This window comes from Dromiciops gliroides, chromosome 1, assembly GCF_019393635.1.
Source record: "Dromiciops gliroides isolate mDroGli1 chromosome 1, mDroGli1.pri, whole genome shotgun sequence".
NCBI classification, from domain to species: domain Eukaryota; kingdom Metazoa; phylum Chordata; class Mammalia; order Microbiotheria; family Microbiotheriidae; genus Dromiciops; species Dromiciops gliroides.
The window spans coordinates 144,082,240-144,099,057 of NC_057861.1; the positions used below are offsets into that span (position 1 = coordinate 144,082,240).

A 16,818-nucleotide genomic window follows, 5' to 3' on the forward strand; every position below is an offset into this window, starting at 1 on the left:
TCCTTGGCATCAGGAAACGATGTTTGCTCATGAGTACTGTCTGTCAAAGCTACCAGCCAATCAACTTGAGGAGCCTCCCATTTCTGGGAGGAGGACACGAAGTAGGAAGCAGACGCTGGCAGAGAGGTTCTTGCTTTTTTTTTGGTTTCTGACCTTGCCATGGTGGGTCGGATGATGTGGTCTCTTAGAAATAGTTAGATTTTTACCTTTCTCTCTGATCCTAATGATCTTTAATAAATACTTAAACACTTGGGGCAGCTAGGTGGCACAGTGGATAAAGCACCGGCCCTGGATTCAGGACCTGAGTTCAAATCTGTCCTCAGACACTTAACACTTACTAGCTATGTGACCCTGGGCAAGTCACTTAATCCCAATTGCCCCACAAAAAAAAAAAAAAGAAAAAAAGAAAAGAAATACTTAAATACTTAAATACTCTTGCTAAAGCTTATAATTTATGGGCGACCACTCATTAGATTTTAGATAGTATAGCTAGAATTTTACCCTCTTCCATATGCCAGGTTACAGTCCCACCCTCACTATATTATCAGTTATTCCAAGTTGACAAACATATTCCTACTATCTTATTGAGGTGCTAAACCTTATTTTCACTACAACAGCATGCTATTTTCTTAGGGAAATCATTCATCCATGTGTATAGGAAATACTATCTCCAGTAAGGGACCCAAAGCTAAAGCCCAACTTTAGAAGGTGATATACAAACGATTAAAGATTCAGCTATTGCTCACTCCAGCCAATGACATACAGGTTCATGGACACAGCATGTACAAATTAAGAAATTTCAAAGTTTCTATTATTAGGTATATTATGCTAAAAAGTACTATTATCCTATACAACTATAGCAGGACTTGGTACAATTCCTTCCCATAGGACATTGTTAAGTACCCTTACTTTGGAAACTCATGTTTTCAAGTAACCTCAGCTATGGAATTCTCACCCTAGCACCCTCACTGTCCATATTGGAGAGTACATCACATGGCCCACTATCATTATATGAAATGCTTCACATTGTACCCTAATCATCCAATTGCTATCTAGCCTCCTCACTTGCACTGCTTATTTTGATTTCCAGCTTTGGAAAGGGATCAAATGAATACCACCATTGGTAATAGGAAGAATATGTGTTGGGGGCGGCTAGGTGGCACAGTGGATAAAGCACTGGCCCTGGATTCAGGAGTACCTGAATTCAAATCTGGCCTCAGACACTTGACATTTACTAGCTGTGTGACCCTGGGCAAGTCACTTAACTCTTTTTGCCTCAGTTTCCTCTTCTGTAAAATGAGTTGGAGAAAGAAAATGGCAAAGTACTCCAGGATCTTCAGAGTCAGACACAACTGAAAAACAACTGAAATTAAAATGCAGACTCCCACAAAAGTACCCCTCCCCAAAAGCAGACTTTAGAGGAATGGTTCATTTTTTCAAGTCTAGCCCTCATCACCCTAGTGATGGGGTTTAAATAAGGTGAGTGCCCAGGCCACTGAATCATGCATAACCTTTTGTAATGTGTGACCCTTGTACAAGGTTCTATTCCAGAATTCCATCTCCATTTGGGAATCTCTGTAATCCTGGAACAATTGTATTTCTAGGCAGATCAATATAATTATCAGAGTAAAATTATGCTTTCAAAGAGAACAAGACTTCCAGGCTCACTGGAAGCAAAGAATCCACAAAACATTTTAAGTCTAGTAAGAATATGTCCAGATCTCACAGACTCATTTGACCTTTGACAATGATTTTGGTACCGCTTTAAATGAGTAAGTTTAATCAGTAAAAATTATCTTTTTTTTCCTATCTCCAGTACTCCAGTCTTTGTATTTTGCCCATTGCAAGCATTTTTTTTATTCATTGAAAAGGGAAGCAGCTGTTTTTCTTTTTGAAGGGGAGGTGAAGCAATCTTGCTGTCCTTTCAACCTCAAGAAGCTTATGCCATACTCTGTTGGATTAATAACAAGCTATGGATTAATATCAACCCTTCTAGCTGCTAGGTCTCTTTGATGGTGTTTGTTTTTTTTTCCTCTGGCTTAATTAAGCTGCTTACCAGTAAAAGTTTATCACTTCTTAGTATTTTTTTCCCCAACAAATTTTCCTTTGCACTTGGGTGAGACTAATTCTATTTCACTGTAGGCTTGAATGATCCTTGAAAAGTGATTTCTCTATACCAATAGCTACAGTAATATCCCTGAAAGTCACTGGAGTGTGTTCTTTAAGAGCTACAAATGTTACGTTTCCATTCTTAAAAACCACAATTAAAAACATGAAAAATAGCAATGACATATCATTAAACACAGTACTCAATTGACATATAACTAACTCAAATTGAGAACAATAGTTCAATTCTCTTTCAAATGAGCTAGTCAGATGTTATGAATCAGCTTAAGGAGTAGAAGTGCATACAGTTTACCAATTATATTAAAACAATTGCTTAAATAAATAAAACAAAAAAAAATTGCTTTTCCTGAGCAACTCATATACCACTGTTTGTCATTTGTCATAAAGCTAGTAAGAAGATCTGGGATTCCCAGGCCTTTCAAGTACTAAGATCACAGGATCCCAGATTTATAGCTAAGAAGGAACCTAAAGAAACCATCTCATTCAACACCTTTTCTTTATAGATGAAGCTCCTGAGGCCCTGGGAAGTTAAATGTCTTGCTCAAAATCCCATAGACCTAAATGTCAGAGGCTGGATTTGAATCCAGGTCCTCTGTCTCCAAAGCAAGTATGATTTCCATTATATCAAGCTCTAGGCTTCATTTATTGGTGTCAGAGGTTCTGCAAGTTGTCATTTTGTACTTCCTGGAATTCCTTTGTGTTTAGTATTCCCACGACTACTGTAATGACTTGCTCAGAAAATTACAGTGCTAGAAATGTAATGTTTTGTTTCCCCTTGAACTACGCCAATGTGGTTTCAGATTAGTGGTATCATAAAAGAAGGTTTAATTTATGTTGAAATAAATGCATAAATATATAACATAGTGAAAAACATTCAAATACAACATTGAAATTTTTTAAATTGGGGGCAGCTAGGTGGTGCAGTGGATAAAGCACCAGCCCCAGCCCTGGATTCAGGAGAACCTGAGTTCAAATGTGACCTCAGACACTTGACACTTACTAGCTGTGTGACCCTGGGCAAGTCACTTAACCCTCACTGCCCTGCAAAAAGGAAAAAAAAGAAATTTTTTTAAACTGGGATTTAATGCCAGATTTGCTATTTGTGTATTGGACAAATGACTTCTACTATTATCTATAACTGAAACAATTGTTGGTGTTGAGTCATTTCAGTCATGTCTGACTCCTTGTGACCCGATTTGGTGTATTCTTGGCAAAGATACAGTAGTTGTTTGCCATTTCCTTCTTCAGCTCAATTTACAGATGAGAAAACTGAGGCAAGCAGGGTTAAGTGACTTGTCCAGGGTCACACTGCTATTAAGTATCTGAGGCCATATTTGAACTCAAGAAGATACAAACCTTCCTGACTCTAGGCCCAGTACTCTATTCAGTGCCCTGCCTGACTGAAACAATAAGATGTAAATTAAAGTCTCTAAGAAGGAAAATCATTATAAAGACATTTTTTTCCTGTGCCATGAAACTGTTGTATGATATCAGATAAGTTACATGGTCTCCTGATAATTATCCATAGATCCTTTGGGGGTCCAAAGACCCCAGGCTATGAACCCCTGCTATAACATATGGGTATCACTTAGCTGAACTACAATAGAATAAATCGTCAATACCAAAACAGTTTGGACTCTTCAGAAAAGTGGAGCTGTACCAAAAAAACCCAACACCATCATGAAGACTTTTAAAGAAAGCAATACTGACGCAACCAGGAATCCATATCTTGAGCCCAAGTAAGAGTCCGCATTGACATCCAAACTGGGTGTTCCTGCAGAAAACCTACATTTTGTCACAAATGCCAAATTAATTCTAAGAAATATGGAAAGCAGTGGCTTTAGAAGGAGATTTGCAAAACAACTAACATCTTATGTTTGACATTCAAATAAGATGCTAAATGTTCCGTTGACTTGAGGACATTTCCTGTCTTGATGATCTAACATGATAGCAAGTACCATGCTGACTACATTGAACTTTGACCTCATCATTTGGGGAATCTTACATTTGGTTATAGAGCCAGAAGAGATAGGTGAGGTAATGTTATCCAACCCTCTCATTTTACTGATGACGAGCCTGAGGCCTGGGAGGGTGACAAGTCACACAGACAGTGAGCATCAGAAACAGGATTGGAAGCCTGGTTCTCTGACTCCGGGCTATTTTCCACTGTTCTAATCTACCTCCCTTTACCTTTCCAAGAAGTTTAGCTCAGGAAGAAAACAAAATACAGAATTAAAATGAGCAAACAATCACAAATGGCCCTGGATAAAGACAAACAGCAGAACAGATGAGTGCTGGACTTGGAGTCAGTGAGACCCGAGTTCAAATTCTGCCTCAGACATTGACTGTGGAACCCTAGGTAAGTCACTTAACCTCTGTCTGCTCCAGTTTCCTCATCTGTAACATGAGGATAATAATAGCACCTTCCTAAAAGGTCGCTGTGCGGATGAAAAGAGACAATATTTATAAAGTGCTATTTAAATGCTAAGTATTGTTATTACAAACAGAAAATAAAATGCATTTCCCTCCCAGTTTATCTAGACAAGATAAATAAGATAACATAGCAAATTTTTAGTCATGCTCAAGGAAAATGGGTAAGGGGTACTAAATTGAAGTGAATAATACCAGCAACATTATTAATGTTTCCAGTAAAGATAAGAAGTCTGAAAATATTGGCTAAATTATTTCCCCCATTTTCGAACCTCTTTTTTCCCCCTAGAGTCCTGGGCTAGGAAGACCTTTTATTTCATTCTTCCTGTCCCCACTGGAGAGCAAGTTGATAGTCTGACTGTTCCCTAAATTAAATTCCTTACTTCATCCTGCAGTAACAGTTTCAAATACACTTCTTAAAATCACACCACAGTCTACAACGGGCATATACATCTTGACAGTCAATACATCATCAGAATATATTAATTACTCACTATGGACCAAGAGAATCTGAGTGTCTTTTGTTTGAAGTCATCAGTTTCTCCAGGTTCCCCATTCTCTTGTTTCCAAAGTATCCTTCTCTCCACCATGAAAACCTGAAGCTGGCAAAAGTCGGCTGGTCACCCACACCTTCTTTGCCTGAGCTCTAAACTTAAAAAGTTTCTACCATTTCTTTTCTGGATGCCTGCCCTCCAGCTTTTGGGTATGTGTCTGTCACTGCATTTGCTCAGAAATGTAGTCTTCTAGTTACAATCTCGCTGGTCTCGTATGGAAAGGGACCATGGCCTTCAGCTTCCTATGACCAGAAGACAGAGCCACCCTACTCAGCCTCAAGTTACATCCCACATCCTGCCTCCACTATAAGGTTGCTACTAAGTACCTGAAAGGCTCTGTGGTACTGCCAACCTTGCATATCCCCCAAGTGATGCGAAGGCTGTGATTCTTTGCTACCTCAAAGTAGCCAAGATGTGACCTGGACCCAAATCTCACCATATTAGTTACAGAACCCTGAAGTCATTTAACTTCTCAGAGCTCAAACCAGTTCCCTTAGGCTATAAATTGCTAACTGGATGCTGACCTGCAAAGGCAGAGTGTAGGGGGAATTTCCTCCCAATGAAATCTCAGGTCTGTTTCCTCCCTTGGCCCCTAAAAAGGAGATATTGGCAACTGGGGGATTCTCAATGACACTTTTTTAATCCTGACTCTCATCCTGTCACCCCTAGGATATTACAATATGCTGCTAGCTGGCCTTTCTGCTCTCCTAATCTACTTTTTTTGCTTTGTACTTATACATCATAGATTTTCCCAGGAAAGGAGCCTAAGAAGGCAATTCTTTATACCTAGGGAAGACATAATGGTTGACTGCTCCTTTGGTCTTTTCTGCCGCACTCACATTCACCCTTGTGAGCAGACATCACCATCAGGATCAGGGTCATCTACTAATATATGAAATAACAATAATTGGTTTTTATTCTAATAATATTGGCTAGCATGTATATGTCTATGTATGTGTATGTGTGTGTGTGTGTGTGTGTGTGTGCTCGCATGTGTGTATATGCCTTTAAAGTTTGCAAAGTGCTTTATTTATGTTATCTCACTTGACCTTCGTAATAGACCTAGGAGGTAGGGCTATTATTCCCATTTTTCAGATGAGGAAAATAAGGCTGAGAGAAGTTAATTGATTTGCCCAGGGTTGCACAGCAAAATAAATATCTGAGGGAAGATTTGAAACTGGGTCTTCCAGATTCCAAGTCCAGAACCAGCTACCTATCACAGGGAGAACATGTCATATGAAAATTTAGTTTACTTTGGTCATCTTCCCCCTAAGATCATGATGGGTTAAACATAGTCTCCTCTAAACATAGCAACCTCATCATATTTACTACCAAGCTGCCTAGCTCTTAGATTTCTTTGGTCAGCATTTAATCTATGAGCTAGACCTCATAGCCAAACCAGTAAGAATTAATTACCTAACTAAAACTCCATGAGGTCACATATCAAATCCTTTAATTAGATCCAGATGTACCACATCTACTTTGATCACTGCTTTTGTAATTAGAACCAAAAAAAAAGGTTTGAAGCATGCCTGGCAAATCCACTCTGTATAAATCACATCTTCTTCACTTGGGGTTCAGTTACCTTATAAGTATTAGGGATTCTCTTAACATTTACCATTTTTTTCTTTTTTCAAATTTTATTGATATCTTTTGCTTGCACATCACCTTCTTTCCCTAAAATACTCCTCCAAGCCTCAGGAGAGCAATATCTTATAATTAATTTTTTTAAAGAGAGAGATAAAAGGAAAAAAGTCAATTCAACAAAATAACCAGAATATCAATTAAGCCTGTCAGTATCCACTGTGTTCCTTCTCCATCTATCCCCATAATTATATGGCATTTGACTTGAATTTTTGTCACTGTTCTTTCCATTTACATTGTCATACTTTATTGTGTGAATTTCCTGGTTCCAAGTACTTAACCCTTGCATCAGTTCATTTAAGTTTTCTCATGGTTCCCTGAATCCTTCACATTTACCACAATTCATTGAACAATTCCTCACTCAAATAGACATTTCCTTTGTTTCTGATTTTGCCTTTCTTTTATGTGATTGCCAATATCAACAAGATCACAGATTCATCTACCAATGTTTATTTGATAGTTATCATGAGTAGCCATGTTTACTAATGTTAAACATAGATAGACAAATCAGCTCCAACAAGAAACAAACTGCTGGTCTTCTGATAACTGTTACTTTTCCCTCAATTGAATTATCTTTGAATGACCATGTTAAACCCCACAGTTCTGAAATTGAGTTTACACCATTCTAAATATACTCCACACTGAAGTCTATGGTGAGACATCATGTGCAAATACCCCTTACAAGCCTTAAATCACTATGCAAATGTTAGTTATCTTTTAAAATAATTTGGAATTTTGCTCACAACCAGGGTCAAATATGACATGGCAATCAAGATAGCCAACTGCTTCAGACTAATTAAGGTAGGTGAGGTCAAATGATTAGAAAAATTCAAGAAGTAAAAGCAATAAAAAGAGGGGTCATTCAAAAATCAATAAATATTTTCCATTTGGTCAGTCTCAAAGGGGGCCACAAGCCCTACATTCAACCCTTCAGTGCACACGAAAGACAATATAAACCTCAAATGCACTGGAGTTAATAGCCAGAGAATTACAAAACAGAACAACTATTTTAAAGTTTCAAGTACTGGCAGGCCTTTGAAGTCAGCTAAATAAAGCCTACATTGTCAGACAATCATCACCAGGGTTAATCTCTAAAAATTAGGACACAGTATCCCACTTTAATGCCAGTTTCAGCTAAAAGTCCCATCTGTGTCTATTATAACTCTTAGTTCCCTAAAAACAATTATGTAAAGAGATAAGAGAAAATATTTTGCCATATTATCAAATTGCATTTAATAACGGGAAGGGAATAAACATTTATTAAGTACCTACTATGTGCCAGGTGTTTTGCAAATATTATTTCATATGATCCTTACAAATGAGCCTGGAATGTAGGTACTATTATTAACCGCCTTTTTACAATTGAGGAAACTGAGGCAGACAGAAATTAGCTGACTTGTCCAGGGTCACACAGCTAGTTAAGTACCTAAGGCCAGAATAGAGCTTCATAGCCAGATGTTCCTCATTCCGGGCCCCGATCTCTATCTAGATGCCAATAACAAAAATATCACCTCTCAAAATTATAATTTTAGCATATGTGTTTTTAAAAGTATGAGGAGCAGAGCAATTACTCATCATCCTTTTTGGTGATCATAGGCTTTTTAAAGCTAAAGTTAAGTTTTTTAGAAACTTTTGTTTAAAGGACAACATTACTATTGCAGGGACTCACTATCTTTCCCAGAAGAAATAAATGAGTGTAACAGATGCCCTGAGTAGAGACAGAAATACACCTAGCAAAATACAAAAAACAGAGATAGCATAGTATTATGGATAAAGTGCTGGGTTAGGATTTAATAAAAATAGGTGCAAATCTCATTTCTGATGCTTAACTAGCTATACAACCCTGGGGAAAGCCACTAAACCTCTTCTTTCATGTAGCAAACAAACTCCCTAGGGTGGTGTTCCTCCTTGCTGGCAGCAGTTCCCATATCAGGGTTTCCCTATGCAGATGAAGTCACAGATGCATCTTGGAAAATAAAAGTTGAAAGTTAACAACCACAATATCTCCCACTTCCTGAAGACCACAACTCAAGATCTTAGAAGAATTTCCCTTCTGATAAGGTTCAAAGGATGAGGTCCAAAGGTTCTCCTGTTTTCTGGATAAAGGTTATGAAACAATAAGGCTTTAAGCCTATGGTCACTAAAGTCCACTATTACAGAAATAAAGGTCTAGGCTAGTTTTATTTTTAATGCAGTTGAAACACTATTCATGGATGAATCATTTTTGTGCATTATCTGAAGCAACATTTTAATCTTAAGCTGACTGTCCCAACCAGCCAGCATCATTCTGGTTATCTTGCCTTTACATCCAGCACATATCTGCTGAGGGTATAAACTATCTTAATATTAGCCAAAAGATCACAAAAGAAAAAAATCTTATACAGGTAAATATACTGCAAAGCAGGCAACCCACTCAATCAATATATTCCCAAACCAAGAAGAAATGAATTTTGATTACCTGCTATTTGGGGTTATACATACAACAATATGACTGGAAAGTCATTATAATTTCAAACCCAGGAGCATCAGCAAGGTGTAGGCGGTAAGGTGTTGTGGAAGTGGCCTTTAGAACTTCATGACACTTCTCCCTAGCCATCTCTTACCAACTAAAACTATGTTTCTGATAGCAAATTGGGTCTTATCTTCCTAGAGTTGATTAACAAAGTGCTTTCTGGAAATGGAGAGTGGCTAATATAATGTCCTCCAGAGAAGTGACTAAATATAGAAACACAATGGGCTACAAGATAATGGGATTTATGTTCCCTGAAATCAAAATGGGAGGTTTCTTTTGACAGAAGATGTCTCTGGACTATTTCTTTATGACAGAAATATTTGTTAATTAGCAGAGTGCATAGCACACAGTAAGCAAGTAATAAATGTTTTGTCTATCTATTTGATTCAATTTTCATGGTGAGATGAAACTAAAAATTTTACTCAAATGAGGAAGGGTGAGGGAAGGCAGTGAATTGACCTAAGTGTGAATGTTATTTTCATATAAACACAGAACAGGTGAAGGCATGAACATAATCACTAGGATTCTTCTTCTAAACGGAGCATTAAGCGATGAATGTATTTTTAACTTGTTCAGTTCAGGCACATCATATTTAATTAGCAGCTGAAAATCTACCCTGCAACTCAACTCTCTAGGAAGTGCTTTTAAAAAATACCACAAATTCCCATAATGGTTATTAAATGTACTTACTGGCATCATCCATGAATTCAAAGTCACCCCCTAGTTCAGAACTGGATAAGTGATACTGATCTGGGTCCGCCATTGCACCCAATAGAATCAGAAGTACCACAGCATTGATGATCTACAGTGGGAAAAGGAGGGAAAAGGCAAAACATTATTTTTGAAAAACACTCTAAGGATACGCTGATGGCAGTTATTATAATAAAAATAATTAGCATCTTAGAACACTTTAAGGCTTGCAAAGCACTTTTCAAATATGATCTCATTTGATCCTCACAACAGCCCTTGGAGATAGCTGTTATCATCCCCATTTTACAGATGAAGAAACTGAGGCCGAGAGAGGTTAAATGACTTGCCCAGAGTCACACAGCAAGGATTTGAACTTAGGTCTTTCTAATTTCAAGTCCAGCCCTCTATCCATTGTGCTCCCTAACAATCCACTTTCTGGCTTCAATCTTAACCTTGAAATAACTGCAATTACTCTTCCCCCTGAGAGGAGAAAGAGGAAAAACCATCCCTAAGGCCAAGAGTCACTGCATTGAGCACATCCTATTGTGCCACCATCCAATACTTCTACAAGTAAGTTCTTATTCCAGTTACAACCCCGAGGATATAAATCACAGGAATTAACTCATTAAATATAGAAACTGAGAAAAAAACCCACCAGCCATAAATCAACTTTTCAGCAAAAGTAAGCGATGCAACTGAAAGGAGGAAGTAACAGAAGAAACTATGACATGATGGCTTGAAAAACCAAACTATACATGGCTGCATCCAATTTATTAGGTTCTTCTTTGTATAAGGCTGATGTTCTTGGGGCTAGGGAAAGTAAATTAAGTAGACATGACTTCAATTTAATTCTATAGAACAAGCATTAATAAGCACCTACAAGGTTCTGGACATTGTGCTAAGTGCTCATTTCTGGAAATGCATAAGCAAAAAGGAAACAGTTCTTGTCCTCAAGGGGTATAAAATCTATTGAGAGAAAGCACCATCTATACAGATAAGCAAATACCAATATATATGCAAAATAAATACAAAATGGGGGAGGGAAGTAGAACTTAAAACTCATCCCCTTGATTTTAAGTCCCAGCTAAAATCCTACCTCCTAAAGGAAGCCTTCCCTAACTCTTCTTAAGTGCTTTCTGTCTTTTAATTATTTCCTATTTTTTCCTGTATGTAGCTTGCTGTGTGTGTGTGTGTGTATGTATGTATGTATATGTATATATTTTGCTTGTTGTCTCCTCCATTAGATTGTAAGCTCCTTAAGGGTAGGGACGGCCTTTTGCTTTTTTTTTTTTTTTTTTGTACCCCCAGTGCTTAACACACTGCCTGGCACATAATGAGGTACTTAATAAATGTTTATTGAATTGAATTAAACTAAGCCTTGAAGGAAGCTAGGTTCCTAATGGTCAGAAGGAAGGAGGGCATCCCCAGCACGAGGCATAGCCTATGCAAAGGCATAGCAGAGAGTGACGAAATGTCATGTAAAGGGAAGAGTTGAGTAACCAGGTCTGCTGGAATGTTGAGTTCATGATGGGGAGCAATATGTACTCAACCTTGGAAGACAGGTTGGAGAAGGGTTGTGGAGTGCTTTAAATGTCAAACATATGAATTTCAATGGTATCCAGGAGGCAAGAGGAAGCCACTGAAATTTCTTGAACAGAAGAATAAAATTCCTCTAGATACTTAAGACAGTCCAGTAGTAAACAGGAAATCGGTAGAGTTCTGACTTTTTCCCTTTCCTTCTTTAGCCAAAGGATGATATAGTATATACCTCAAGGAACCTCAGAATCCTCCTACCATAACCCTTCACTTTCCAGATGAGGAAAGTGTTATAAAAAGATATATGCAGGGGGCAGCTAGGTGGCGCAGTGGATAAAGCACCGGCCCTGGATTCAGGAGGACCTGAGTTCAAATCTGGCCTCAGACACTTGACACTTACTAGCTGTGTGACCCTGGGCACGACACTTAAGCCCCATTGCCCCGCAAAAAAAAAAAAAAAAGAGAGATATGCAGAATTTGAAACCGAGTCCTTTGCTGCGATGCCACGGTCAGTGATCCTTCTACCATATCTCACACTCTGCCAGATGGTCTAAAGTGTCTTTAAGATAAAAAGATTTAATAGAAACCCTCATGTGGACTGAGGGAGACAGCCGTAGTATTAGGGCAGTCAGAAGTCTTAGGTTCACCTCCCAGCTCAGTGACTTACTTTTTCTACGTCATTGGGCCAATCTCACTGCCTTCTCACTCAGTCCCTGTGAATCTGCCCAGTAAAAAAAAAATTAGATATAGAGGTGGAGACACAGAGTATTTCACTCTTGACTGGGGACATACATCTCACCTCATGCCCATGTTACCACCTCCTGACTGCCTATGGGACTAAAGTGCCAGGGATCTGCATGCTTGCATGTCTGTGAGTGATAAACTGTCTGGCTCAGAATGCTAGATCTTTAGGGATCTCTCCAATGTCTCATGACAGAGTGTTAGGGATCTCAGAGCCTGGGTCTGAGGTTGGACAGTACTGGACTGGCCCAATGCTGCTCTTTTGGGAGCTGATAAAATCTCCTCACTCCCTAGAGCTTTCTGACCACCCTGGGGGATTCCGTAAAGGAATCCTCTCTTCTTTCTGTCTCTTCCTACAAAGCCCTGAAGGCCAGATGTGCGTGTCTTTGCTCAGGTCCATGCATTTGGCACTCTGGTTGATTTTTTTTGTGTAGTTTTGGGGTTGGAAAAGTCACTATTGTTTCTCATTGGATTTCTTGATCAGTTTTCAGTCTGGTGTGAACTTTTTCAAGGTTTTGATGGAATAAATGTATGGGGGCTGGGCAGCCTGCCTCCACTCAGGAAGCCCTTTTGGCAGAAAATTTTGCTATAATTAGCATTTATATAGCACCTTTAAGGCTTCTGAAGCACTTTAACAATATTATTTTATCTTATTTTCACAACAATCTTGGAAGTTAGGTATTATTTCCCCCATGTGACAGACAAGGAAACCAAGGCAAGCAGAAGTTTAACAACTTGCCCATCCAGAAAATGTCAGAGGCTGATTTGAACTCAGACCTTCCTGATGCTGGGTCCAGTGTTCTATCCACCGTGTCACCTAGCTGCATGCAATAAAACTGTATTTCTTTCAATACTCACTGGTTTATTCATTTAATTAATATTTTACTGGATGCTATCTATGTACTCAGCACTGTGCAGGATGCCTTCAGAGTCTGACGAATGAAAAGAAATGACATTGACACTTCCCTCAAGGAATTTATGATGGTAGTAGTTGGTGAGGAAGAGGAGGATAGATAACATTTATCTCTGAGGCTCATTCCAAATTCCATTTGTGGTGGTCTTATCTTTCTAACTCATCTGTAGGCTCTTTAGGGGCTTGTTTTTAATGAAAAGAGTATGTATTAAAAGATAATGATGTGGGGGCAGCTAGGTGGCACAGTTTAAAGCACTGGCCCTGGATTCAGAAGGACCTGAGTTCAAATCGGGCCTCAGACATTTGACACTTACTAGCTGTGTGACCCTGGGCAAGTCACTTAGCCCTCATTGCCCTGTAAAATAAATAAATAAAGTAAAATGTAAGCTCCTTGAGGGCAGAGATAATCTTTGCTTTTACATTTGTATCTCTAGTGCTTAGCACAGCACAGTGCTTTGTACATCATTATCTTTTTTTTTTCTTCTTCGCAATGAGGGTTAAATGACTTGCCCAGGGTCACACAGCTAGTAAATGTCAAGTGTCTGAGGCCAGATTTGAACTCCAGTACTCCTGAATCCAGGGCCAGTACTTTATCTACTGTGCCACCTAGCTACCCAAGAGCTTACATTTTAAAGAGAGAAACAACACATATAGGGAGTGGTGGCCAAGGAGGAGCAACCTAGTCCAGAGACTTGCTCAGATAGTGAATGGAACAAGGGCAGAGTTGTTTGGATCATGGTTCATGGTTCCTGAACTGAAGAACTCAGGAGGCCAGGGGAAGGGGAGAATAGTACTAGTAAGTTTGAAAGGCTATCAGTGATGGGGGAGGTAGAGAGGAGGAAGGGAGAGTAAGAGTTTGGAGTTGTTTCATCTGTAAAATTCAGATAGTTGTTCAGTTGTTTAAGTCATGTCCAATTCTCTGTGACCCCATTTGGGGTTTTCTTGGCAAAGATACTGGACTGGTTTGCCATTTCTTTCTCCAGCTCATTTTTACAGATGAGGAAACTGAGGTAAACAGGGTTAAGTGACTTATCCAGGTTCACACAACTAGTAAGTATCTGAGGCTGGATTTGAACTCAGGTCTTTCTGACTCTAGGCCCAACACTCTATCCACTGTGCCACCTAGCTTCCCCCAAATGGGTTAACACACATTCTATTTACTTCTCAGGAACGTTACAGGGATTAAATGAGATGACAAATATGACAGCCACTTGTAAAACAAAAAGTGCTAAAGGTAAAATGCTATTACTATAACTTTTCTTTTGTATCGCTAATAAAGTCTTGCAAACTTAGCAGAAAAATAATAGGGCTCAATAAATGTTGTCTGGGTTGAGTTACTTTCCTTTTCCCCTCCCATTTTTGCTCCTTTCCTTATGTTATTCCTATTCCCCACAAAGACATGGCATTTCTCCAAAGCACCTAGCATATGAGATGGTTTATGCATTAACAAACAAGGCACTCAAGGAAATCAAGCTCCTTCTCCCCATTCAAAGAAAGTGAAGGGATAACCAAAATCTAGGTAGTCTATGGGGTGTGTGTGTGTGTGTGTGTGTGTGTGTGTGTGTATGCATGCATAAAACAATCTGCCTAACCTGGGTACAGCCACCAGCACTGTATGACCTTGAAATGTGACAATTTTATAGTTATCGTGTCAAATACTTACGGATTAGTAATAGAGACAGATTTTTCATTGTTATTCCAATCAAGGAACTAGTATAGAAAGTCATTAATATAAAAGTCAATGAAACCTTTCAGAAATCAATCCAATTCATCCCAGGTGGAAAGATTTACATTTTAAACAAACAGGAATGAATAAAACTCATATCAAGTATGAATGAATACAGAAGCGTAAGCAAACATGAATGTATAACAAAGCATGAATACATTCCCAAAGTAAACAGGGAGTAAGCAAAGACAGCCAAAGAAAACATTAAGTGTTGCATGACTTAATTTTGTACAATGGACTATTCACCAAAACCAAAGTGTGTGTCTTTGCCAAGCAGTTATGCTTCAGAAGGCAAAATATTTCATCTTTGTATAAATACCTTCCTTATACTAGGTGCTTAATAAACCTTTGTTGTATTGTATTCAAGGCATGAGAAATAGTCAAAAAATAATTCAATAGGGCAATATCATGGAAAAGCTAGTGGCCCATGTTGACTAAAACAGAGACTAAATAAAGTCAAGTCATCTCAAATAAAGATAGATAGGTAAGCTACTGATGGTTTTTGAGAAAGTAACTGACATGGTCAGACTTGTATATCAAGATGATTATCTGGACAGCTGTATGAAGGAAGGAGACAGACAGATCAGTTAAGAGGCTCTTATAATAGTCTAGTCTTGCCCAGAGATGATAAGAAGTTGAACAAGCCTGTTGACAGTGGGGTTAGAATGGAAGTGTTGGAAGTAAGGATATTATGGGAAGAGAACGGATAGAAGTTAGCAACTGGTTGACTGTCAGAGGGGATAGGAGGGAATCAAAAATGATCCTGAAGTTTTGAGCTTGGATGACTGGAAGAATAGAAGTACAACCAAAAGAAATAGGGAAATTAGGAAAAGCCATTTTTTAAAAAATATTTTTTTGGGGGGCAGCTAGGTGGCGCAGTGGATAAAGCACTGGCCCTGGATTCAGGAGGACCTGAGTTCAAATCCGGACTCAGACATTGCCCCAGGGCAATGAGAGTTAAGTGACTTGCCCAGGGTCACACAGCTAGTAAGTCTCAAGTGTCTGAGTCCGGATTTGAACTCAGGTCCTCCTGAATCCAGGGCCAGTGCTTTATCCACTGCGCCACCTAGCTGCCCCGGGAAAAGCCATTTTAAGAGGGAAAATGGTAGGTTCGGTATGGTAGAAGTTTTATTTAAGGTATCCCAAAGATATTCAGCTGGAGATGCAGGATGGACACCCATGTATGAGATCAAGCATAGATAAATGACTTTGGGCCATGTGCAAGGAGGTTTTATAAGTGACGCCACTGGAAGCGGCCATGTATAAGTAGAGGAAAGAGATAGGGTTGAGGAAAGGGCCGTGTCAAATACCCAGATTTAGTACACATAAGGAGTGAGATGATCCTGTGTAAAAGAACAAAGGGAGTACTCAGACAGGCAGGAGAACTAAGGGGTAATAGCATCATAGAAACCAAAGGAAGGAAAAATATCAAAAGCAAGTCAGTAGCCAACACTGACAAAGTCTGAGAAAAGGCCAAGAATTAGGAGAAGTAAGCAAAGGCTCCTGGAAACCTAAGAGGAGGTACTTCAATGGGGTGGCAGGAGTGGGATTCAGATTGTGGGGAGCTGAGGATTAAGCAGGAAGGTACTAACACGGGGGGACAGACAACTTTTCTAAATGGGTCGCAATGAAGTGGAAGAGTAGCATAGGATAAGGATGTGAGGGGGTAGTGTAATCAAGGGAAGGGTTCCCCTGCCCAAATAAGGAGAATCTATACCTGTAGGCAGTAGGAAAGGAGCCAGTCAAGGGAGAAAGATTAAAGATGAGAGAGTGAATGAATGATCAATGTAGCAAGGTCTGGGAGGAGGCAGGAGAAGAGAAGGTTAAGTTCATAAAAGTAGGGTTGTTTAGCTTTTGCAGGAAAGAAAGTCACTTCATTTTCTGAAACTGAAAGATGAGCAGAGGATAAGTGAAGACAGAAGTTTTGAGTCGTGGATAAGGGTGG

The 16,818-nt window shown here is 39.1% G+C and overlaps 1 protein-coding gene across 1 annotated transcript in view; it reads right to left on the reverse strand.

The window, feature by feature from the left end:
• The window catches only part of LAPTM4B (lysosomal protein transmembrane 4 beta), a 127,900-nt gene that overhangs the window by 88,003 nt on the left and 23,079 nt on the right, over positions 1-16,818 (reverse strand). Inside the window, exon 2 of the mRNA XM_043976759.1 lies at positions 9,958-10,069. Within this exon, the coding sequence (XP_043832694.1) occupies positions 9,958-10,069 (112 nt within the window). The remainder of the gene's footprint in view (positions 1-9,957; positions 10,070-16,818) is intronic.